Source organism: Polypterus senegalus, chromosome 6 (assembly GCF_016835505.1).
Source record: "Polypterus senegalus isolate Bchr_013 chromosome 6, ASM1683550v1, whole genome shotgun sequence".
NCBI classification, from domain to species: Eukaryota; Metazoa; Chordata; class Cladistia; order Polypteriformes; family Polypteridae; genus Polypterus; species Polypterus senegalus.
This window is the reverse complement of record NC_053159.1, coordinates 70,525,115-70,552,915: the sequence shown is the minus strand read 5'-3', so window position 1 is coordinate 70,552,915 and position 27,801 is coordinate 70,525,115. Positions and strand designations below refer to the sequence as shown.

At 37.1% G+C, this 27,801-nt stretch overlaps 1 protein-coding gene across 2 annotated transcripts in view; it reads left to right on the top strand.

Annotated features, from left to right (window-relative positions):
* kcnh3 (potassium voltage-gated channel, subfamily H (eag-related), member 3) overlaps window positions 1-27,801 on the top strand; it is a 605,399-nt gene that overhangs the window by 415,180 nt on the left and 162,418 nt on the right. The window contains exons 1-3 of one of the 2 annotated variants that reach the window (XM_039756315.1): window positions 3,789-3,819; window positions 16,003-16,142; window positions 26,781-27,036. In XM_039756315.1, coding sequence (XP_039612249.1) covers window positions 16,017-16,142; window positions 26,781-27,036 — 382 coding nt within the window. In that variant the 5' untranslated portion in view covers window positions 3,789-3,819; window positions 16,003-16,016. Of the gene's footprint in view, window positions 1-3,788; window positions 3,820-16,002; window positions 16,143-26,780; window positions 27,037-27,801 lie in introns of those variants that run through there. The other variant, XM_039756314.1, reaches the window with a different exon arrangement.

Below are 27,801 nucleotides of genomic sequence, written 5' to 3'. Positions count from 1 at the left end.
TACCCACGCTTTGCAGTGGAGAAGTAGTGTGTTAAAGAAGTAATGAAAAAGAAAAGGAAACATTTTGAAAATAAAATGATTGTCAATGTAATTGTGGTGTCATTGTCGTGAGTGTTGCTGGCATATATATTGTGAACCCGACCCGGACACAGACAGGCGGACATGTTGTTTCTCAACCACCACACGTTTATTTACAATATTTACAAGTATCTAATTGGTCACACAGACCCAGTTCAGTGCACAAACGAACCCCAAATACAAAGTCCTGGCCACTTAATGCCTTTTCTTCGGGCCGCCTCCACAGCTCTCCTGAGCTTTGTCCTCCCGACTCCAGCCTCAAATGAAGGGAGACGGCCCCTTTTATACAGGACCCGGATGAGCCCCAGGTGTTCCCGGCATTCCTCCTCTAGCCACGCCCCAGCATGGCGGAAGTGCCGGCTGTCCTCCCGGCAGCTCTCCGGGTATCATCCAAAGTCTTCCCCCCAGCACTTCCTGGTGTGGCGGAAGTGCTGGGGCAACAGGTCCCCAAGGCATTGGGGCGTCTCCTGGCGGTGACCACGGGCCCCTACAGGGTAGGGCTTCCGTGCCCTCGATCCGTGGCCCCCAGAACAACCCGGAAGGCAGCTCCCACGTGATCCAGGGTGGGCTCAGACCCACATCCGGTCCCTCATGGCGTCCCGGCCGGGTCATGGCCCCTGGCATCCCTGACAATATATATATATATATACACACACACACACACATATATAAACATATATATACACATCATATATATATATATACATATATATATACACATATACAAATATAGACATATATATACATATATACATATATATATACACACACATACGCATATATACATATACATATCTACATATATACAGTATGTACACATATATATACAAATCTACATATATATATCTACATATATATATTAGGGGTGGGACTCGATTAAAAAAATTAATCTAATTAATTAGAGGCTGTGTAATAATTAATCTTGATTAATCGTATGTAATCATACATGAAAATGTGCCCCAAATCGCAATTTTTTTTTTAAATTTAAAAGGGTTTTAGTGGGCGACAGAATCAAATAATAGACATGGACATGAATATTGTAAACTCAAGCTCTTTTAATTTCTGAAAAAAAATGCTTTTAAACTGCATTTCAATTCAAAACAGAAACAGAAATATCATCCCTGGCTAAAATTGGGCAGACTTAAAAATAAAGTGGTAGTTTAAGTACTTTAAGTACATTTTCAGAATAGTATTGTCTTTAAATAATAATAACAAAAATTTCAACATAAAGTGCACTTTTTCTTCTTAAAAAAATAAGTCAGAAACATAAAAGGTAATTTGACCAGCTTAATCTTTAAACTCTGAGTAACCTTAGCCAAAATTATTTTGTACATTAGGCTAAAACAGTGTGATCATTGAACATTTTGTAATTAGATGTAATTAGAATTACTAACGGTCAAGGAAGTCCAACGATCCCCAGTAAGAGCCACAAAGTCCGCTTTCTGTAATGCATCTAATTTTGCTTGCTTTTCAGTGTGCACAAAACCATGCTTTTATCAAGGCTTCCATCGGGTAGTCTTTTGAAATGAAATTTTCCTCCGATCAGTCGTAGGAACGCGCTTTATTCCGACTCTAACATTTTTGTAGCTCTGATGTGTGCATCAATGTAATTGATGTACCAGGAAATCATGCATTGACAAATGTTCCCCTTTGCTTGGAATTGAAAGTGTGACTAAATGCGTTATTTTTTTTAAAGCATTATGGAGTACATGCACCAAAGCTTCTCAGCTGTGCTTGTGCTAAGAAAACATTTAAAAATAACGTAACATGATTCTGCATTAACCGCATATTTTTTCATACGTCTCAAACCAAGGGGATGCAAGGATAAAATGAATCAGGATGCGCGCATACATACTCAGTGCATCCCCTCTTGGGAATCAAACCTCAGATGTTGGCGCTAGAGGCGAAGCCTCTACAATTGCGCCATGGCGTGTGACTTGTCTATTGGAGAGTATGTAGATCGGGGTGTTTCCTGCAGAGGCATTAGCTCTCTTGGAAATGTGTTCTTTTAATATTGTGGCTTATTAAATAATTAAACAATATCATAATATACCAGAAAAGGCGATATCCCTCCCATAGTGATTACGGCGGTACAAGAATCACATGAGACAAAATATCTTTTAGCTTACATTTACTGACGTTTTACGCAGTTACAGACGAGGAGGCATATGGACAGACTTTATCCAGGTGGGAATCTGGATCAACACAGTCAGCCATTTTTTCCGTCCCTACGCTGGGAGGTTTTCCAACACCTATGTTGTCGCACAGCCTCGAAGGGTCTGGCCACTGTCCAGACCTTTTATATGGTTCTTGCTTCATTTGCTGGTCTTCTCGTTTCCAAACAAGGGCTGAATTCCTCTCCCACAAAATACAGAAATATCATAGTGCTTACATGTCGATTCTCATTCTCCCAAGAAGGAAAGAAGGTTTGTGCTGATAGAGGACAGAAATACCTAACCTGTGTTTAAAGCTGACTATACAAGCCTCCAGTTGTCTTTGGCTATCTAATCCAATGCTTGGTCAGCAATTCTAACTGCTGAGCCTCTGTGTGCCACAGTTAACATGCACATGTGAATAAAACTCATAACAGTATTGTCCAGATACAGTGACATAAAGAAAAATGTAGTATTACAAGCCACCCTTTGTCACTGGATCTGTGACAAAAAACAATATTTGAAAGTCATATCCACAAAACAAAAGGTACTTGATCCCCATCACAGTGTCAATATTTCAAGTCATTTGGGACATGTGAGATGTAGTATCACTATAGCTTCTGTACCATTCATCTAAAACCAGCGTAAACATGGACAAACAGTTACATTTAACATGCTGTTATCAAGTAGTGATATCTCATCAATGGTGTTAGTGGAGATTTTTGCCCTGTTATTTCTTACATAGTCTGTGTTGTGTCTACATATTACTGAATTCATGCAGTGGGTGTCATAGCATCAGATTATATTACAATCCTATATAGCATCTTGATGGATTACACTATTCTTTGGCACTTCTATCATTTCTAGCTTCAATATGTTGCTAGATGTGCCCACCCTTTGATGTCTGATCCCTTTATGAGTTACAATAGTTGTAACATAACTCAGATGCTATTCTAGCTTCATTGCTATGATTATTAATTGTTCTTAACTAGTATTATTGCATAATTGTTCATTCACTATCTGTTATCCTCCCCAACTTCACTATCAGATGTTCTATTCCAAGTTACCAATTTACAAGTTCACATCATTGATAAATCATGCATATCCTCATACCTTTGAGCCCTTCTTATAATAGTTTCAAGTATATTCCTAGACTTGCTATATATATGCCTTGTCCAACTCAGTGGTTTGTTAACAAAGTCTCTTTCTTGGTGGCTTTGCAGATTGGTAACTTTGCAGATCCGTCTGAACAAAGTGTGACTGCTTCAAGGCACTAAAGTTTGTTGTTACTGGAACAGAAAGTAAACAGTCCTTTTGCCATTAGGGAGCTCATAAGATGAACACATGGTGACTGTCCCTTTTAGCAGAGGTGCACTTCCCTCTAAGCTTGCACTGTATTCAGTGGTCATTCATGGGAGCCTTCAACAGCTGTCACATCACCTCAGTGGCTACAGCCTGTCCCTGCCACAGTCCATAAAACTTGTCTTAGTTCATGGCATCAAATCTGAGTAGCTGGACTTGCAATCTTTCTTTAGTTCTTTACTCCGTTCCTCTGGAAAGCAAGTGTTTCTTCACCAGCTATTCTCAGGTATGTGCAACAGATTAAAAGTCATTAGTGCAGTACAGTCTCTGTAAATCTTCGTTTGTATATACACCACCTGTTACTTCATTCATAAAACTTTACCACTGAATGGAGAGGCTTTAACCACTAAATTTAGTGGATAAACTTAAGCTACTTGCTATGCTAAACTAGCGAAGGGTGGAAGGTAGAGCAAATACATAACATAAAGCAATTATTTCCCAATCATATGTATCATACAAATGCAGCATTATAAATGACAATTCTAGACCCGCAGTTCAGTCTCATAAAATAACAGCAAGAAATAGAGTAATACATTTAAACTATGCTAGTGACAATGTTTCTTCAGTAGGATCATACATTACACAAAATTAACACATTGCCTCAGTTATCCAAGTGTCTTAACTTATAACAGGATGTTATATACAATGGTTCTAATGTATAACTGAATAATCCATTTTGCTATGTGCATTATCACTGAGCATTAACCTAATACATTGATGCAATAACAACTCTTCCTAAAATTAATCACTTACAGAGACAAATCAATAAATGTATTTCAATTCTAATACAGTCTGTAATTACTGAAGTGATAATAATAATCATTTGTCATACATCAAAATATGTAAACCCTCTATACTGTTTTTCAAAGAATGAAATCAGTCTAGTGTTCATTTGTTTGCATTTTCATTAAAACATTTAACACTTGCACTAAATCAGCATGCAAGAAAATTATTCTAATAGCTGCTATTCATTAATTTATGATTGATAAATATTCACTATCCTACGATTAGATTATTTCTAATTGCTATGCCCAAACTTGCTATTAAGCTATTTTTTGCAACTTGTATAAAACATAGTTTGTGTTTTCCATCCGTTGGTCACTGGATTTGCTGAATCTGGAGAACAAGAACATCTATAGATTTTAAATGCAACTTTTATGCTTATAACACTTTTCATGAAATTCAGATTTGAAAATTCTTCTCTTTAACTGACCATGTTACAAGCTATTCTGAGATTCGTCGAGGTCAATAAGTCATGGCGTTATTTAAACTCTGCATCTGTTTGCAGGCTTCAAAACACAGACCAGGCACAGATTGTGTTATCAATCACCAGTCATGATCACTATTGATATTCACATGTATTACATTTAACTTTGAATATTCTTATATGGGACGTCTCCCATTTCTACAGTTTAACATTCTTAGTCAGCTGACGAACATAGAAAGACAGACGTACAAATGACATAAACACGCATCTGCCACCCCAGACTCTGAATAAAAATAATTTATTCGTCTTTTATTTTCTTTTCTAGATTCTAAACTCTGCTTCATGTCCAAGTAGAATTACTTAGCTAAAGCAGAAATTCGTTCACTAGAGAACAGACAATCAACCTTCACTCGTTTCAGTCATTTCTACACACAGTATTTGGCAATTGCTTCATTCTTTCACATGTATTCACATACTCACGTTCTCTTTTACAACAATACTTCATTCACAGAATAAAGTTCTCGATTTCTAGCACACGTGCTATAAACTCACTCGAGGTTGTGCTTTTTTGTTTATCTATAGGGTTTCACCATGCAACATACTTAAGCACGTCTTTTCCTTCATGCTTATTATTAATCAAACAACATCTCAGGCCGCAAGCTGATATTACTGAAAATATTAGGAATGCTTCTTACCTCAGTTTCATACGCGCTATTTTCCAGATCATGGAATTTTCGTGGCGAACATCACGACTCAGCGTCAAACGAGGGTAACGTATTACCCGTTGGCGATCCGTAAATTCTGCGACAACAAGAAAATCCACGCGAGGAAATCACGCAGCACAATTCCACAACAAGAAAGTGTTCCCAGAAAAAGTTATGCGGTCACAAAGAATATTCTGACTTAACAAGGAAAACATACATGCTTGAACCTTTATCTCATATCACCGGGCAAGTGTGCTAACCACTGCGCCACCATACATTCCCTTAAGAGTTCCCAAAATACATAACCTCCATTCATGCACAATCGGGCACATGCTACATATCCGTGAGAACTTGTCTCCCTTATTATTTAGTATTATTAAAAGAGTATTTTTCCTTTAAACTTGATCAGGGTTTAAAAGAAAAAATGTTTTGCACGTTTATAAGTTTTAAACAAAAGTGGAGACATTCTTTTTTGATTTGCTTTAAACCAATTGTTCTTATTGTAAGTTTTAACCCCAAATGTATTTATTCTTTTCCACTTTGTTGTTCGAGCTCTTTTGCATTTTAGCTATATGTGTACACCGTTTTACAAATTCTTTTTAAACATTAGCTTATAAAGTATGTTCGTTATTTAAGCTATATTTAAAAGGTAATTTAATTATTTCTGTGTGTTTAAACACACGGCAATTTCTTAAAAGTACCAAAATAGGTGGGGTTTTGCCAAAACCTTTAACCTTTACCCTTGTAGGTAGACTGATAGAAACAGCTGGCGTCTTTTAGACTGCTTGTAACACGTGGACGAAGCTTGTATTTTTGCATCGAGCTGCTTGGATGCCATTAAAGATTTCTACAAATTATTTTAGCGATCGTGATTGAGACGTTATGGATTCTATCGCTGTTGCTTTGATTTCATCTTTAAGTTTTTTCAGCTCCGCTGATTACCACGCAAACGGCAAGGTGAGTGCAATGCCTGCATGTCTTGTCTGCCTGCCGCAACTAATATACAATAACGCGCCGTTCTTTATAGCCTTCAATATTGTTTTCTAAAGGCTAGCGATGTAATTTATTGTAAATACGTGTTTCCCAACACGGCATTTACTTTTCTAGGTAGATTTTGGGCTTCGTACGGCCATTAATTAATCTGTGCTGCCCCTGTGAGTGCCGTTTCATTTTACTGGACAGCCAGTCTCGTGCCATCAGTTTCAATCTTGTTGTATTCCATTTATTTTGTCCAATTTTAGTCCCACTTATGCGTTAAACTTAAAAGTCCAACCTTAAAGTTCACTCATACCGTAGGTAGCAGACGCTACCACGATTCGCCGACAGATGTCGGGCTTTCTTTCCAGCCTCATGCACTGTGCCGAGTTTGACAAGTCCGCCTCTTGTCTTTTGATGGGATAAATTAATCAGGCCAGGCATGTTAAGGCAGTTTTAATTCTCGGCCGGAGTCCATGACCGTCGCGCAACCAATCCGAAATATATATATCAAATATTATTACCGAGCCTCCCATTCATCAGTGTAAGCATATGTTTAATATATATATAAAATATTATAATTAATATATAATAATATAATTATTAATGTAGCCACAATCCTGCCGACTACGCCATTATGTTTCCTGCAGAGGCATTAGCTCTCTTGGAAATGTGTTCTTTTAATATTGTGGCTTATTAAATAATTAAACAATATCATAATATACCAGAAAAGGCGATATCCCTCCCATAGTGATTACGGCGGTACAAGAATCACATGAGACAAAATATCTTTTAGCTTACATTTACTGACGTTTTTACGCAGTTACAGACGAGGAGGCATATGGACAGACTTTATCCAGGTGGGAATTTGGATCAACACAGTCAGCCATTTTTTCCGTCCCTACGCTGGGAGGTTTCAACACACCTGTGTGGCACAGCCTCGAAGGGTCTGGCCACTGTCCAGACCTTTTATATGGTTCTTGCTTCATTTGCTGGTCTTCTCGTTTCCAAACAAGGGCTGAATTCCTCTCCCACAAAATACAGAAATATCATAGTGCTTACATGTCGATTCTCATTCTCCCAAGAAGGAAAGAAGGTCTGTGCTGATAGAGGACAGAAATACCCTAACCTGTGTTTAAACTGACTATACAAGCCTCCAGTTGTCTTAGGCTATCTAATCCAATGCTTGGTCAGCAATTCTAACTGCTGAGCCTCTGTGTGCCACAGTTAACATGCACATGTGAATAAAACTCATAACAGCATTGTCCAGATACAGTGACATAAAGAAAAAATGTAGTATTACACGGGGTATATACAGTATATACATATCTATATATATACCCGCGTATCGCAACGGAGAAGTAGTGTGTTAAAGAAGTTATGAAAAAGAAAAGGGAACATTTTAAAAATAACGTAACATGATTGTCAATATACAGTAATTGTTTTGTAAGTGTTATTGAGTGTTGCTGTCATCAAGGATTTGATTATAATTATTTCTTTCAATCAGGTTCGTATTTGTAGGATGTGTTGTGTTCAAGTTACATTCCATGTTTGTCAATCGTTGTAAAGATAACAGGTTTAATTCATCGATTTGTTTCTTACTGCATCAATAAACAGCTCGTCTTCCTCTTTATCTGAGACGTGACACACTGCATGCATTGGTTTTTTTTTACACTGTCTTTCTTCAGCGGGACATTGACTTTTTCCACCGTGTGCTTTGTTTCCGCAGTAGCTGCACTTATGAATATGCTTGTATGTATCAGATGCTTCATATTTTTTTGCTGCCTTCTCAATTGTGTAATTCGGTTTTTGTTCAGCACTCTTTGGAACTGTTTGCTTTTTGTCTGCACACTGCGTCAGTTCACGTGAGCCACTCGGTGTACATGCATCAAAGTTTCCCAGCTGTGCTGGTGCCATGTCGTGCTATGTCCACGGCTGTATTTAATGTTAGATAAGACCCAGCACTTAAAACTTTCTCTCGCAGTTTCGCTGAGTTTGTGCCAAACACCACCCTGACCATCTCATCTTCCCCTGCATAAGCACAGTCCTTCACCCGTGAATATTTAGCGGCAGTGTTTCTATTAGATTGCCGCTGATGGACGGCCTTATATGGGCAGGCACTAAATTACAAACGCCAGCGGCAGCCTGTCTATGAACTTAATTTAAACTTTAGGTTTACACCGTGCTTTGTTTCCGAAGTAGCAGCACTTATGAATATGGTTGTATATGTCACTCGCTCGCTTCTTATTGTTTCGCTGCCTTCTCAATTATATAATGCATGTTTTCTTCAGCACTTTTTGGAGCTCTTCCTGGTTTTCTATGTACTGCGTTGACAGTCATTTCATGTGATTACGTGGGAGGCGTGATGATGTCACACGAAACTCCGCCCCCCCACGGCTTTCGAGCTCAACTCCATTACAGTAAATGGAGAAAAATAGCTTCCAGTTATGACCATTACGTGTAGAATTTCAAAATGAAACCTGCCCAACTTTAGTAAGGAAGCTATAAGGAATGAACCTGCCAAATTTCAGCCTTTTACTTACACAGGAAGTTGGAGAATTAGCGATGAGTCAGTGAGTCAGTCAGTCAGTCAGTCAGTGAGTGAGTGAGTCAGTGAGAACTTTGCCTTTTATTAGTATAGATATATATATACTAGCAAAATACCCGCGCTTCGCAGCGGAGAAGTAGTGTGTTAAAGAAGTAAAGAAAAAGAAAAGGAAACATTTTGAAAATAACGTTAACATGATTTTCAAAGTAATTGTTTTGTGTATTTGGCCGCAGCATCACGAAGTTGTTTTTGTCTAGCTGCATCAGAAAATGTACCACGACGTCTGACATGCCTCCTTTTTAGTGTTTTCTCACAGCTTGGATTGCTACTGTTATAATCGGTTTGAGTCTACATATATATCTTCATATATATATATACATATATACATATCTACATATACACATATATATACATACCTATCTACATCATATATACACACACATACATACACACACACAAATTGTATATATGTGTATGTGTGTATGTATGTATGTATGTATGTGTGTGTATATATAATGTAGATATGTGTGTGTGTGTATATATATATATATATATATATATATATATATACTGTATATATAGATATATATTGTCACACATGTGCGATTAGGAGGCAGTCAAAGAGCCTAAAGGTGAGTGAAACATCGCGAGATAGAGGGTTGTCACGTGGTACTTACCTAAATCTCTTTTGCTCAACAGAAAACCTGAAGGAAAATAAATTCCTTAACTTCCGACTTCCAAAATGGCTGCAATGACATCACTTCCGGCCAACCATGATGACGTCACTTCCTGCTCCATCAAACCACCTCACTTCCGTCTCATCATTATGATGTTAATTCCGGTTCCTGTTTTCATGCCAACCATTTCCTGTCCCATAATCCTTTTCCCTATAAATCCACCATTTTGAAACTAAACTGTTCACTGTTTTGATTAAGACTCTGAATCATTTATTCTTTATTGTCTGGACGACAATATATGGGGACAGTCCCCACACCTTTGTTTGTGTGTTGTGAAAAATTATTTGGACCAGAACATTCATTACAATATACACATACACATGTATACATACATACATACACACAGGTATATATATGTATATATATATGTATGTGTCTATAAAATAATAAAATGTAGTCTATAAGTTATTAAACAGTAAAACATTAACGTTTTAAGAAGTAAAGCTACATTGAGCATTACTGGAGTGGTTTCGGGTAAACTACATTTTAAAGACGGTGTAACACAACAGGTAAGTAGTACTAACAGCAGCTAAAATGTATATGGATGATCTCTCGGTAGTAGATCCCTTTTGAAAGGCGTTACACGACGGCTGTGGTATAGAAATTACATTTTCTATGTGAACGTCCAAATTCCTGCCTCTGGTAATGTGCCTTACCGGCATTACCAGCAATTAAAGAAAATAAGTTTTGTGTCCTCTGCAGTGTTAAGAGAGAAAGGCTTTGGTTTGGGATAAAAGGAAAAAAGGTGTAAAGAAAGGAAAGTTGCCTTTTTTCTTTTATATAGTGTAGAGATGTCTTCGCTGACGATATGAGCACCTTTTGGGGACAGTCACGGTGGGTCCTGTGTAGACTGGTGAGACGTCCCTGCCATTAATCGGCTGTGATGGCACTGTTGGTCCTCCACTCCTGTGCGTGTCTTCCTAATCCGAGCTGACGACCTCATAATCGTATACATGTAAAAGAAATTGTGAAGCGCCTTAATATTATTTTGCCGTGGTGTAGAAAAGGGGTCCCGTGTTTACAGTTGTCTGGGCTATAGCTCAGAGAGAGGAGGAAAAAAATTAAAAGTGCTCACGTTGACTTAAGGCAGAAGCGCAGTCAGCGTCTCAAAGGCCGGCACAGCTATGCGCGCGCGCCGGCTGCTCGAGTTTTGCAGGGCAGGAGACGCCACTTTTTGCAGACAAGTTCACGTGATCAAAAGTCTCCGCGCTCTTTGGAGGTCATTCATATATATACAGTATATGGATCATCTCTTGGTAGTTGATCCCTTTTGAAAGGCGCTACACGACGGCTGTGGTATAGAAATTACATTTTCTATGTGAACGTCCAAATTTCTGCCTGTGGTAATGTGCCTTACCGGCATTACCAGCAATTAAAAGAAAATAATTTTTGTGTCTTCTGCAGTGTTAAGAGAGAAAGGGTTTGGTTGGGGATAAAAGGGAAAAAGGTGTAAAGAAAGGAAACTTGCCATTTTCTTTAATATAGTGTAGAGAGAGGTCTTCGCTGACAAAATGAGCGTCACGGTGGGTTTCGTGTAGACTGGAGAGATGGCCCTGTCATTAACTGTCCGGGATGGCACTGTCGGTCCTCCACTCCTGTGCGTGTCTTCCTAATCCGACCTGACGACCTCATAATCGTATACATGTAAAAGAAATTGTGAAGCGCCTTAATATTAGTTTGCCACGGTCTAGAAATGGGATCCCGTGTTTACAGTTGTCTGGGCTATAGCTCAGAGGGAGGAGGAAAAAAAATTAAAAGTGTTTACTTTCACTTAAGGCAGAAGTGCAGTCAACGTCTCAAAGGCCGGCACAGCTACGCACACTCGCGCGCACGCCGGCTGCCCGACTTTTGTAGTATTTTTGCAGTGCAGGAAACGCCACTTTTTGCAGACACGTTCATTTGAGCAAAACTCTCAGCGCTCTTTAGAGGTCTTGCTTTCTCTGCGTACTGCGTTCATAGTCAGTTCACATGAGCCGCTCGGAGTACATGCATCAAAGCTTCTGAGCTGTGCCTGTGCTATCTCGTGTGATCTTGCGATGTCCACGGCATTAATTAATGTTAGCTAAGACTCGGCACTTAAAAGTTTCTCGCTACAGCAATTTTAACTCCGTTACAAAGTGATCCAAAGTCTTGTTTATACCTCCTGTCTTCTCATTAAACTTGTATCTTGCGAATAAAGTATTCTGCGTTTTTCTTAAGCGCTTTTTGGGGGCTCTTCCTTCTTTTCTACGTACTGCGGTCATAGTCAGTTCACGTGATTACGTGGGAGGCGTGATGATGTCACATGCAGCTTCGCCCCCCACGGCCATCGGGCTCACGTCCATTACAGTATATGGAGAAAAAAAGGTTCCAGTTATGACCATTACGCGTAGAATTTCGATATGAAACCTGCCCAACTTTGGTAAGTAAGCTGTAAGGAATGAGCCTGCCAAATTTCAGCCTTCTACCTACACGGGAAGTTGGAGAATTAGTGATGAGTGAGTGAGTCAGTGAGGGCTTTGCCTTTTATTAGTATATATATATATATATATATATACTAGCAAAATACCTGCACTTCGCAGCGGAGAAGTAGTGTGCTAAAGTAGTTATGAAAAAGAAAAGGGAACATTTTAAAAATAACGCAACATGATTGGCAATGTAATTGTTTTGTGACTGTTATGAGTGTTGCTGTCATCAAGGATTTGATTATCTTTATTTGTTTCAATCGGGTTTGTATTTGGAGGATGTGTTGTGTTCAAGTTACATTCCGTCTTTGTCTACTCTATCCCTGACCATCTCATCTTCATTGTCAACAGTTGTAAAGAAATCAGGTTTCATTCATCGAAGTGATCACTACCCAAATCGGTATTCGTGAATCTAAGATGTTCAACAGGCATTCCCGCTATTCAGTTGTGGATTTGCCTGCGAATATCTAGCGGCAGCATGTCTATGAACGTAAAAAATTTCTCTCGCACTTTTGCTGAGTTTGTGCCAAACACTATTCTATCCCTGACCATCTCATCTTTGTTTGCATAAGCACAGTCCTTCACCAGCAATTTTAACTCCGTTACAAAGTGATCAAAAGTCTCATTTATACCCTGCGTCCTCTCAGTTAACTTGTATCTCACGAATATCGTATACATCTTAGGCATGACAAACGCCAGTAGCAGCATGTCTATGAACTTAATTTAAAGTTAAGCTTTACAACTTGCTTTCCTATTCGTTTGCATAAGCACAGTCCTTCACCAGCAATTTTAACTCTGTTACAAAGGGATCAAAAATCTCATTTATACCCTGCATCTTCTCATTAAACTTGTATCTCGCGAATATCGTATTCGTCGTAGGCATGACAAACGCCAGAGGCAGCGTGTCTATGAACTTAATTTAAACTTAAGGTTTACACCATGCTTTGTTTCTGCAGTAGCTGCACTTATGAATATGCTTGTATGCGTCACTCACTTCATATTCTTTTGCCGTCTTCTCAATTGTGTAATGGGAAGTTGGAGAATTAGTGACATTGGAAAGTTCAATATGGCGGCCAACAGTGGCGTCATACCACCGAAATAAGTATGTACATCGATTTTGGTTAGCGCAGGGAAGCCACCTCTATCCTTCACGATACTCCCAGTGAAGAATATAGATTATTTAAATTAAGTTAAAGTTTTATCTGTATAATTATTAATCATATTTTGCTGCATTTCACCTTAAAAATTATATTGTTATCATATGTAAATACGCGCTTTATAAAGTGGCTCAGGTTGTGCAATATCATAACTATAGTGCAAGTTTACAGTGGGGTGATTGTACTTATAAGTACAAACAGTTCTACAAGGTGCAATTGATTGAGTGCATTTAAAGTTCTTGGGATGAATGTTTCTGAACCGCGAGGTCCGTACAGGAAAGGCTTTAAAACGTTTTGCAGCGGCTGAGACAGCATGTCATTGAAGCTGTATACCGATAATTCTCTTTCCAATCAGCTGCTGCTGTGATTCACACTCAGATACAGTGATATAAATACTCCGAGTCGTGCAGTGAGAGTAATATGGAAAAAGATGATCCGCTGTGGCAACTCCTAACGGGAGGAGCTGAAAGAAGAAGAAAAATAAGAAGAAGAAGAAATAGCAATAGAAAAAAAAGAAGAAAAAAGCAATAGAAGTAAAATCCTGCAGTACTTCTTTGTATTCCTTGCTCTGCGCTACAATAAACACACATTATCAGCAATACACTAATAACCCAATTGTGCTCCACTCACTTAGAATCTGGAACCAATGTAGAAAGCATTTTAAGACGGAGAAGCTTCTATCTGTGGCACCCCTGCAAGAGAACCACCTCTTTCAACCTTCACAAACATAGACAGTTTTTAATATCTGGAAAAAAATTGGAATTAACTTGCTTAGAGATCTTTATATAGACAACGTCTTTGCATCCTATGAACAATTACATTCCAAATTTAACATTCCAGCTACACATTTCTTTCACTATCTTCACATCAGGAACTTTGTTAAACAGAACCTTACAGATTTTCCTCATCTTGCACCCTCATACACGCCGGAAAAAATATTGCTCAATTTTAGGGAATTAGACTCCATCTCTACAATATATAAAATCATTTTACAATCCCTTCCTTTCAAAGATCCAAGAGGACACTGGGAAAAAGATCTCTCAATTAATATATCAGAAAAGGAGTGGAAAGTAGCAATGCAGAGAATTCACTCGAGCTAAATATGCGTAAAGCATACAATTATACAACTCAAAATTATATATCAAGCACATCTGTCTCGACTAAAACTCTCCAAAATGTTTCCAGGGCTAGATCCAACCTGCGAACGCTGCAACCAAGCCACAGCTTCACTGGGTCACATGTTCAGGGCCTGCACCAAATTAACATTATTCTGGACAAAAATTTTTAATTACCTTTCAGGTAGCCTTGGACTCACAATCCCTCCTAACCCATTAACAGCTGTGTTTGGGGTTCTTCCAGAGGGGCTTAAAGTGGAGAAGGACAAACAAATTGTGATTGCATTTACTACACTCTTGGCACGCAGACTTATTCTGATAAACTGGAAGAACCCAAACTCTCCTCTTTTAAGTCAGTGGGAAACCGATGTGTTATATTATTTGAAATTGGAAAAAATCAAATACTCAGTTAGAGGATCTGTACAGACTTTTTTCAAAACATGGCAGGATCTAATCAGTAATATTTTAAAATAAGTTTATAAAGCACAGAGAATTTATTAACTTAGGTATGTTTACAAACCTTAAATCTTACACCGTTTGGCTTACTCTCTCTCTCAGGGGTGGGGATCGATCTGTTCTTAACATAATTCTTTTTTTTTGTAAAAACTTGATTGCTATGTATGGACTGTAATAAAATTAATAAAATAAATAAAAAATAAAAAAAATAAAAAAAGAAGAAGAAGGTGCAGTGAGAGTAACAACGCTAAAGCAGTTATGGTATTTGGAATACTATGGCTGTTCCCTGGACCATTATATTATTACAAGTTAATTACAATCAGATGCGTTACAATAATAAACAATATGCCGTTAGTTTCAGTGTATTTATAAAGCCTCGTCAGGAAAATAAGGTGTAACCACACAGGAACAGTAGCACTGCTTTGACGCTGGGTGCCGCCAGTCTGCAAAACTGGGCAGAGAACTTGCGTACGACAAGGTATGAGGTACCGTGGAAAAGTGCGTGGCTTTACGCCAAGTGTAGGTTTTATACATCGCGATTTGAACGTGGAAAATTTCTTACACAACATTTCTGTGCGTACGCACCGTTTATACATGAGGCCCCAGGGTGATTTGTTGCTAATGTGTGCAATAATATAAACTTAAACAAGTGAAGATCATCCGGTCATCCTAAGCTGTGTTGTCAAGGAAGCTGTCATAATAAACATTTTCTTTATATAGTAGTGTTCCATATTAAATATGTGTATTCAAAAATATATGTGTAATCTTAATGTAGTATTTATGCTGTACAGTATATAATATAAAGTTTATATTTTGCATTAGTAAATGCCTGCAATCCTATTATTCTTTCCAGTTTAGATTTAGTGTTACTAAATCATTAAATATCCTAAATTAAATTAAAAAACTAATAAGGACACCTGTTTAATTGATGTGGCTGTGAATTATTCCATGTAAGATGAGAAATGAATGCTTTTCTGCCAGCTAAACAGCTACTTCACATTTTTTTTATTTTAGAATTTACAGTAATTAACTTTTGAAACCACTTATTTATTTTTTTTCCTAACAGATGATGAAAATGGGATGGAAGTCCATAGAGACACCAGGCCCCCTGGGTTTAACGCAAATCGCCGCCGTAGCCGAGCAGTACTCTACCAGCTCTCTGGTCACCTACAGAAACAGGACAAAGCAAAGCTCAAGTTGAACAATGTGAGTACTTGTATACAGTCGTATGTCTGTTTCCTAGTGTGAATAGAGCTAGTTTCAAGTGTATTATGTTTTGCCTATCATCATTAAGCTTAAAATGTAATGTAATATATAAAATACTGCTAAATGGTCACATTGTACATCTCCTCTCGTCTCATTGTCAAGCCACTTAATCCAATTCAGAGTTGAAAAGGAGCTGAATCTCGCCCCTGCAGCATATGCTGCCAGTCCACTGCAGAGCTTATATTAACTAATAGATAATTAAGTTACGAGGTGACACACTCAGAGTCCAAGTGGTGACATCATTTGGTGTGCATAACAATTGACTGATGACCGCAGTAGTTGGTAACTCTTTCAAAATCTGAAGGATAGCTGCAAATCGTTGTGTATGGATAAGTTAGTTACAAATGTGAAATGAAACAGGAAACCTAGCTATTGGAGATAATTGATAATCATGCTTGAATGAAAGTTTGCTAATGACAGTGGCATGCAACAATTGAAAATGAGGTTTATTTGTATTTTTATTTTGAATGTGTAGATGCACACATATTAGTTGTGATACATATGTTACTGTGTTTTAATATTATCTATAGCATGATCCATGAGACAGTAAATGCATCTAATTAAAAACACCAATAAATATAATATGTACAATCTTCTAATCTTGTGTTTCACTTTTCCTTAGGTATAATACTTAATTTAAACCTTCAGTCAAAGTGGCACAAGGCGGTAGCAGTTCATATGTATATTTTTTGAAAATACTCCTGATATTGCAGAGTCGTGGCTCTGAGGCTAGGGATCTGCACTGGCAATCAGAAGGTTGCAAGTTTGAATCCCGCAAAATGCCAAAAGGGAGTCTGCTCTGTTGGGCCCTTGAGCAAGGCCCTTAACCTTCAATTGCTCCATCCTAGGTATGATGTTAATTTGCATCCATCCCTGCATGTAGGCCCTCCAACCTGCATGGAAAAACTTGGGGGTTGGTGGTAGAATTGGCATTCCAGCCACCATAAAAAAAACTCACACTGTTCCACTCTAAATGAACTAGTGTGGTGCTGAGGTATCACTTGTTGTGACATTTGCAGATTTAATGATAGATTTGGATCTATGTCTGGCAATACAGACCAACCAATTAGTACAGCAGGGAGCTCAGTGCATTGTTCTTTTGGGTGTCTGTATTGAGGATCATTATGGAGGAGGTGATACTGCTATTCTGTACATGCTGGGGTCTGCCAGTTAGAATATCAAACAGCTAGTTGCAGAAGTTAGCATTATGTTTCAAACATAGAAACCTGGTGATAAACATTGAAGGTACAGCAATGTCACATCCTTTGCTGTAGTTTATAAGCAGTACAGTGTCAGAGTTACTAGCATATGTATTATCCAGTAGTGCCATAATGGTTTGAATTATTCCACCTAATGTGACAGAGCATAAGTCTCACCATGTATTTCATTACATTAGGAGACTGCACTGTTGTGAGAATTCAGTCTCAGTATTATTGTGAAATGAAATAGACCAAGAGATGTAGAACACACCAAAAAGTGTAGTTGAAACCAGGTAGAAAAAATGATTGTGAGACTTTTATTGTGAAAAAGTGTTCACAAAAAGAACAATAACCCCTAAGGTTTTTTCATATTGGTGGACATGTTAATACTGAAATGTCTAAATTGTCTTGATTCACATGTAAGTCCTGCAGTACTTACCTATTAACTGTCATTTAGCACAGCTAACCTCAAATACAAAGGAAGAATACCTCAGCACTGACAGGGACTGGCTGCCTCGGCTTCGATTCTTTACTAGAGATTAAGAGTTTCTTGCTCACAAGGTGTCCCTTAGAGGGTTTGTGGATGTGTTGATCCATCTTTGGATTGCTTCCCCTGAATATGACCACATTTCAGGACACCTTAGCAAAAGCCAACAGCCGCCACAAGGGCTACTCCTGCCAAGTTTGTCTCACTCAGATAGCTGCCTTTGAGAGGGCTGCACAATCAAACAGGAGGCAATGGTTTGCTTGGGAGCCTTCCCTTGCCAGTTCACGGCAGGCCATACTCGAATTGCTACTCCTGAAAGAACTTAAATTAGACAAGCACATCTTTCTATTAGCACTCTTCAGTTATTTTTTAAGGTCAGTGAACAGCAAGACAATTTCAGCGAGATAACAGTCATATTTTATTTCAGTCATTACTTATGCTTATTCACAAAAAAACAGCCATAAATCAAAGATGTGAAAACATACTGCCTGAACAATTCAAAGAAAGCTTTGTATACAGTGGTGGATTTTGCTTTAGTTATTGCAGTCTGCCTTTGTCTTCTTCATGAGCTCATTTGTATATGCCTGCTGTTTTATTTACATTTTAAATACACAATACAATATATCAGCTTCTCCATATGAGCTTTGGGCATACATGTTAAGAGTTAAATAAACCTAAAAATGAAAACACTAATACTAAGAGTTCAATAAACCTAAAACTGAAAACACACTAAAATGCAACAAATTAAATATTATGATATATATTTAGGATATTGTAAAAGTGCAATATTTTAACCACACTACTGAAACCAAAACAAAGCAAAATCAGAGTTCAAGGCAAAAAAGTTCAAACACCTGAAACTACTGCTTGCTTGAACTGAAAACTAACTAATGCTATGAGATTCAGAGCTTCAGAGATTCAATAGGTGTGTCTACCGAGAAATGCAAAGAGATGCGAGTACCATCAAGTTTACTGTATATAGTCACATCCTCCTGATGTCACATCTGTGACTGGATTGGTCACGTAACTCTATTTGAAGTATTGCATAAATACTGAAAAGCAGATGTTAAAACATTTTTCAAATGATGTCAAAAGGAAAAACAAATAATTAAAATAGAATTCTCAACCTAAAAAAAATACTTAAAATTATTTGTATAAATATTCAAGAATATACAAGTACCACCAGATGATAATCATCAGTTCTCTTTTTTGCTTTTTAGGCACATGAGTAATTTTGTTCTTGAAGCACATGCATTTAGATGAGACAGACTGTAAGCTTCTGTATAACCTCCCGATACTTACAGTAGATGCATCAGGAGTACTGCCACAATAATTTTCCTGGTTGTCCCATTATGACATTTTGTAGCTGTAATTACTTTCCTTAGCATATACTTGCATTTCTTTAATGCTTCTACATCTATGACCTGAAAATGGTTCCTGTATTCAGTAAATTACGAGTGTCACTAACGATCCACAGTTTCTTCTTTGGCAAAAAGCAGGTTGCTGTCATCAAAATATTTTTTGATGAATTCATTTATGATTGTTGTATTTTCATCCAAATTTGGTGAAATCTCTAAACCCGTCCCAATTTTCAGAATCAGAACAATTCTGCAGTTTTTCCTCTGTCTCATTTGTTTAGCACTTAATCACTTTTATCACAAGTTCCTAATTCTACCATCTCTGTTTGTAAGATGAAAGCAAAGGTACAGGCAGGTAATCTCACTGTCTGTGGTGTGAGCCTGGTAGTGGTTGCTACATGTCTTTGACCAGGGTGTAACCATAACCTACAGTGTTAGCACCTGAATTTTCTTCTCATAAACAGAATGGGAGTAGAAAGCATTAAGTTAATTTATGTATGTAATATTTGGGTCAAATATTTTTTACATTTGTTTTATTGAAGTCCCAAGTAAAAATAAATAACTCCTCAGAATGACAATAAATTCCCCATCAGGATATAAATGTTTATATTTAGTAATGATACAGTACAGTTTGTGCAGTTCAGTGCCGGTATAATACTGTATACACTACAGTCTGAAAAAAAAACTAAGAACTCTCTTAAAAGGTAAAATGGCTACCACATTTAACATCCAGGCACCATTGTTGTTTGGCATAAATCACAACCTCATACATAAGTAAATATTGCAGCATTTGGATGAGCAAAGGTGGGCAACTAATTAAATAAAATATTAAAATAACTGCCTCCATGCAAATTTAGTTCCCTACATGTGCACTACTTGTATATAGTCTGCTTCTTTTAATTTAAATATGAATATAATATTAATTAATTTGACTCCAAATTACTCGGAGCCAGTCAAACTATAGAAGTAGTTTATGATGTTAAACATGAGTGCATGTTGTTCAAATGATATTTATTGGCAGCACAGTATGAGGATGGTGCCTTGTTTCTCGTTACCTAGGAAAACAACAGAAAGATGTAGAAAGACTCATTAATTAGTTTACCTACTACTGTAGGATACCCTGACAATATAACATTTTTCTGTATGAAAACACAGTTAAACTACTTGCAAATCATGAATTAATAACTTTTATTTTAACAGATAGTGGGGAAAAAAATATTGCAATACATTAGTGCATTAAGCTGTTTTAATTTCTTTCACATAGAAGTATGTATGCTTTCATATCAGATTGGATGTCCTTGTTGATTGTGGTAAGTTTTGTGTATTATTTTAATGATTTGAGAACTGAATTTTGTTTTTTGACATTCTAATTAATAAGATTTTAAAAGTACACAAACAATTATTTGCACTTGCCTAACAATTTGTCATTCATCCCCTTGCCTTTGAAAGGAATAACTTCCATTGGTGATACATGCTGCAACATTTTGAACAACTAACAATTTTCATATCCACAAATAATCAAGCAGAACTGTTAATGTACAAAATAAGTAATGGTTGCGTTAATTATTTTAATATGAAATGTGTCACTTGTTTAATAGCGAAATTCACACTTGGAAGTATATATGTCAGTAATTATTTATAATACTTTCCAAGCAACTGTTTTTATAATGATGTGCTATAGAAATAAATGCTGTTGTTGTTGTTGGTATGTTTGACAATATTTTAAGGCTTTAGTGTTCCCAGCTAACGCCATGCACAAGATGAAGTATAAGACAAATTGCTTGGTCTATAGATTGATTATGGAGGATGGATTTAGGAAGAAAAAAGGAGCAAGACAAGACTATACATAGAATATGTTGTTCTTCCATTTTAAAGAACAATATTACAAAGGTGAGGATAGAGATGCATGGACGTAGGGGAATAGTATGTCAGAAATGTGAAGTGAGCAAATGTGGCTAATGTTTAATTCACAATTTCCAAGATATTTTCACACATTTCAAAAATGACAGACAGCAACTGAAAACACAGCACACTCCTCTAATGGCTATAGAGTATAAATGTAGTATAAAAAAATAAATGCTGAATTTCTCTATTCTTCTTAACAAGATACCCCAAAGATTAAATTGATTACTTTTCTTTTCCCCATAATAAAATGCTTGATTTTTCTAAATGCTTCATTTTGTTTTCCCAAACATACCTTTAGTCTGTACTGTCCCTTTTTAAGTACTAGATTTTAAGATGTATTTTACTTTAAAGTTACTTTAAAGCACAACCTCCTATACCTTTTCAAAATGTAAAGTTCTAAGCAATCCAGGGTGTATCCAGAGTCATCACTACACTACATGCAAGTATCAAAATGAAAACAAAACAAAGAGATAAATGTTACAAGTGCACTGAAAACAACAAAAGCATGAAATACAATCTTGACAGTTAATTAAACTCTCCATTCATTTTTAGTCTTCAGGTTTTTTGAAGACCATACTACATTCCTAGCAACATAAAGCAAGAACCAGCTCTGGACAGGGTGCTAATCCATTGCATGGCATGCTCACACCGATTCCTACTCATACAAGACCAGTTTGGAGTTCACCTTACCAATTTTTCATACGCTGGAAGAAAATAAACACTGGCACAAGGAAAAGTTTTCTTTGATTTTATAGTTTTGCTCCATGTACCAGTGGAGTTTTCTAGGTTTTTTTCTATTCTTAAACCCTGCTTAGTCTATTAGTAAATGGTCAACATTTCCATTGCACTGTACTCAATAATTTTACACAGAATGCTGCCGTGATGTATTTGTGCATACAACATCACACTCCACTTTTCAACGGTTGTTGTCTATACCAGCGATGGTGTAAAAATATTGTCTGTTATATTTGCAGAACTGTGTAGCTTACTCTCTTAAAGAGAGAAAATGTCTCATGCAATAATCAAGATAGAAAAAGGCAGGGGTCTGAAAATGACCAGTCTTTCCACATCAAGTGCATTGGCTGTAAAAGCAGCTGGGAAGTCTTATTGTACCATTGATTTTCAAAAGTGGGCTTGAAAATGCTTACCAAGCAGGCATGAAAAGAAAACGATGGCTGCACTCATACAACTACAATTGTAAGCAACAAAACTGTCAATCATGTGAAGTGAAAAAGCAGAGTGGAGGCAGGAGCTGTCAGAATCTGCTACTGTCATTGTAGGATATTTTTTCACATTCACTAAAAACGTGGTTGCTTGTTAACCTGTCATGTATGTATTCAAGATGTGGAAAGAAAACATAGTACCAGGAGAAAACCCATGTAAAAACAAAAATATTGTAAAGTCCACATAAACATTGAGTGGGCCGGGAATTAAATCCACTTTGGTAGAACAATGAATGGCTAGAATTAGCACCAACATTAACAGCATTTTATTTATTTGTTTTGTTTTAAATCTTTTTTTCTTAACTGTATAATGTATTTTAATATAACAGATTACATTTTATGGTAATGATTCATGTTGCCTCCCACCTGCTCTCCTTCTAATTGTGTTTACTACATAGGTTTTCGTCACTTATTGCACTTGTCTTTTGTTTAGTGGTAAAAAAAAAAAAAACATTACCATTGACCACTGAAGTACAATGTAGTGAAGTATAATAAAAGTACTGAGAAACTGACATGAGGAAATGAAGAAGCAAAACATTGGTAGTCTTGAAATAAATTAATTTTCTAGAAGCGTTCCGTGTTGCCTCCAGGGATATGGAATAGGAGTCTTAGTTCTAAATGTAAATCTTATATATAAACGTCTATGTGTGGAAGTGTGTGTGTCTGTCTGTACGGAAGTGCGAGGCTACAGAAAGCGACTTTATCACCAAAGTGAAACCGCATATACAAGCTAGGCAAGCACATCGGCAAAACGAAACCTCACTTAGCTGCTGACAGATAATGGAGTCGAGCACGTCAGCAAAATACACAACCAATGCAATTGATTGATTGAAGTACCAGAATCCATGGTTTCTAGGAGCCCAGGCTTTTTACAGCACGGGCTTATACAGCTAGTTGTAATATGTTTAAAATTTTCAGTTTCACATATACTAATTCAATGAAATTGTTTTTTCTTTTCAGGATACATTTTAATTTACATTAAATACTTATTTCTAGTTTTTTGCAAATTTTAAAATCATGTTTAAACCCCATGCACAAATTTACAATGGCAAAAAGTGTTTTAATAAAGTCAGTAGTTTTTGAATGCTTTATAGTCACAACATATGGAAAATATTATTTGTGACAGTGCATTGTATAAGATGATGGACAAATAGCTTGTGATGCAAAAATCAGTAGTTTTACAGGTTCAGAAAGAATGCACTAAAAAGAGCATCAAATTTATAAAGAAAAGTGTTTTCACCCAAAAGTGTTAGAAACTGTACCTGGCAGTGATGAAATGCCTTGTGTCTTACATGTTGTGTGCTTTTAAACAACACAGTAAATGTATTAGTCTAATTAAACAGATAGAGGAGTCAAGGTTGGTAGTAGCATAAATTAAGTAGTTAGGGGTCAGAGGTACCATAAATCGAAGAGTCAGAGTCAAAGGATTTGTGTACTGACTCCATAGCCCTGGTTGCCTCACAAAAATATTCAATATTTAACAGTTTTTAAGACAGATTACATTGTGCAGTCCATAGACACACTTAATATACATTGTATTGTGTTAAAGGGTGAACAATAAGATAGATAGATAGATAGATAAATTAGCCCTCCATTCTGATTTGACGCCTGACTGTCAATGAATGACACCATCTATTTTGCCCTATCAGGTCTTTTTTTTTAATGCCAAGCTCTCTGGAGACTGTAGAGAAAGCTTGTAGAGCAGAGGTCTCCAACTCCAGTATTAATGCTAAGGTGCCTCATTTTCATTCCAACCATTCTTTTTTTTTTCCTTAATTAGCAGCCAAACAATAATGAAATACAAAACAAGCCAACACATGACCAGTAACCTCTGTCATACAATATCTGAAAATATAGAAAGGTGAAGGTCTCAGTAAAATAATAGTCTTAGAAAAAACAAAAAGAAAATCAACAGTTTTGGAAATGTCTGAATGAAAGCACCAAGAATCCATGAAAATAAATAAAATGATTAATTTGAAACAAGAATTGACTTTTAATTAACAAACTGGTTGGAATGAAATTGGTTGGTTTGAGGCCCTGACTTAGCTGATCATCTGTTGGCTCACTTTATGGAGACCCCTGCTATAGAGGATGCAGACCAAGAGGAGAATGCCTGATTGTTCCTGTCTTCATCAATGTGAACTAGAATTTCAAGTGCAAGATTGTTGTCATATGTATATTGTGTACATAGTACAATAAAATTTCTTCTCGCATATCTTTAGAACATATATATTTGTAAAGTAAGTGTCAGAAACCTGCACTTTCGCTTTTTTAGAGAAAGTTTCGTTACAAAGAAAACATGCTTTCTTACAAACAAGTTCGAAATACATGGGTTTGGCTGCCTTAACATGCAAGTCTCATATCTCAGGGTAATTAAATAGTTTTTAAGGCCTCGTTTTCTCTCATACAAACAGCCTTTCCTTGGCTGGAGTGTCTCAGTCTTGCAGACAAGTCATGAGCGCCCCAGCCCTCTCCATGGAAAAAGCTCTGAAGATGATGCATTTGAATTGTATTAAATCTGAGAAGACAAAAATTATTTTTTCTTTTCTGCTTTATTTGTTGAAATAATCAAAACCTATTTTTACAGCTTCAAGAATAAAATGTGCTTAGAAAACATTTTATTAATTTTATTTGGTCAACCTTTAGCGGAGAACACATCAGTATGTATACAATTATATGCAAAATATATTTGCTAGTATTTGTTATATACAGTGTTTTTTATGTTACAGTATTTGTTATTATGAGTGGCTGATCAGCAAACTTACGATCTGTAGTTACAAACTGGCCCTTAATCTACTGCTATTAGTGACATTGGTCTTCTGCCATTTGCCAGAAAGAGGAAGTGAGAAAAGAGATGAAATGTCTGTAGTCTTTAATAAAATACTTTCCCTTTTGAAGGCTGTATATATAATGAGCAGAAGGCAGCTGGGCATCAATAATAATCTATGCTTTTTTGGGCTCTACATTCTTGCACTGAGCAGGTGCTGCACCAAGATGTGATGCTATCACTTTAGGATGGATTCCACTGTGCACCTGTAGAAGTTACTGAGAAAACACAGAAATTTGAGCTTTCCTAAGACATGAAGTAGAGGCAGTAGTGAGCCTAAATGTGTTCTGAAATGCTGCCTTCCAGTATCTTGAAAACTGGTGTGACCAGTTTGGGTACAATGATCAGAAGAGTAGGACCTTTAGCAAGAGGTACAAGTGAAAGAACAATTTCACAAGAAGTATGTTCCACTTGCAGAATTCAGTTGTTTCTTATTGAAGTGTGCAGAAATACTGTCAGGAAAGTGTACAATAGAAGGTAGTAAGAAAACATTTGCTTCTTCTAGTAGCTGACAGTTTCTACAGTACATTGATAAATGGATTATTTCAGCATATCACAAGTTTTACTTTGTGGTTGGTGGGTCATACATGCATAAACTTTGGCTGGATTTAATTTAGTAGTTTTGAGGTATCAGCTGTTGCTAGTGGCTGGGGGCGGTACCCAGCCGGGACACCCGGAAGGACCGGAAGAGGGATTACACCTCCTCCGGACCACGAGAGGGCAGCCACCCTTGTTGGTATGGGGACCATGGGAACAAAGCATGGAAGCTCAACCCTATAGGGACCCGTGGTCACCGCCACACGGCGCCCAGATGCCTGAGAAGCACGTCCGGGTGAGCATAAAAGGGGCTGCCTCCCTCCATTCGATAGCTGGAGTCGGGTGGAAGAGGACAAAGCCTGGAGCAGAGGAGTGGAGGCGGTCAGGAGAAAGGCATTGAGGAAAAGGCCTAGACTGAGGGTGATTGGTGCAGGAGCACTGGATTGTGTGCGCACTTGCAAATCTGGAAATGTGGATTAAACATGTGTTGGTACTTGAACCATCGGTGTGTGCCTGACTGTGTCTGGGCTACCTTCCACACAGCTAATTCTGTGAGGTTTTTATAGTAACTTCACTTTTTAAATCTTTTTTTTTCTTTTCTTTTCTTTTTATCCACTCTAAAGGTGAAGTGTATATCTGATTCCACATCAAATTCTTTGTTGCTGAACACATAAGTATAGTTTTATAATTGCATTGTACGTATAAATGACAGAATACTACTGTAGATGGTTAAGAAAGGATATGAAAATCTTTATGCATTTCAGACATCTGTTCCTTCAGAATTCTGTATTTACAACTGACATTTTTAATCTATAATGTACTGTATTATTAAATCACATTTTGAAATATTTTAGAATATTCCTTAAAGAATTACACTTGGGTAAACTATGTATCTGCTAGTTCATACAGTATGAATAAATGATCTTTTCATACTTTACTAGGTTGATATAAAATCAGACAATGTTTAACAAAAAAAAACCCACTCTTTCTGCACTTAATGTTTACATGAATTGTACTAATGTGTTATTCTTCCTTCCAATAGAATGTGTTTGGAGAGAAGCCTCCCATTCCAGAATACAAAGTTGCTGCCATTCAGAAATCTCGTTTCATTCTCCTTCACTATGGCACCTTCAAAGCTGGCTGGGACTGGCTAATTCTTCTTGCTACCTTTTATGTGGCTGTGACAGTGCCCTATAACGTATGCTTTAGCAAGGCTGGAGGGCGGGATGAAGGAAATACCGTGTCTCGTAGTCCACCAAGTGTCAGCGACATTCTTGTGGAAATACTCTTCATGCTGGGTAAGAATAATTCAAATATTTCTGTTTATATTTCATTATCACATAATAAAAGCATAAAGCATGTTATACTGTACCATAGGAATAATCAAGTTAATAAGAAGATGGGCCATTTAAAATAAAGAAATGTAGTGGGGCACAGTTTTGCACTAATTATTTTTAAAAATTGAAATACTATTTGCTTGTTTTCAGGATTTTTTCAGCCATTTCAATTATTGGCAGAATCAAACGTATATTTGTAATTCAAGGAAAGTAGTAGTGACTACAACAATATAAACATTCTATTTAAAATTAAATAAAAAAATTAAAAGAGGGAGGAGAATTCTCCTCAATTTAGCATTTATACCTATTTTCAGCCAAATAACAACACAAGAACAAAATATAGAAATAAAACTGTTATGTATTGGTTAGAAATGCTGTTTCTTCTTCTCCCTTACAATTCCAAAGCTCAGCCATACTTAAAAAAAATCTAAAGAAAAGAGCATATATAATATTATGAATGGGATAATATTCAAGAATCAGATCAATTGTAACTGTATATAGATGATAACATGGTTGAACCTTACACCTTCCTAAGTAGAAGACAATCCACAGCCAGCTTGCTGAATGATGGAGTATAAGTGGTCAGGACAACATTCAGGCACTGCATGAGATGCTTATCTTTAGGATGTTTCTGGTAGTTGCACTTAATCAAGTTTTTTTGTGGAAAAGCCAGATACGTGTAGGTACACCAGGGCTGGGCAATATGCATATGGCTGAGAAAAAAAG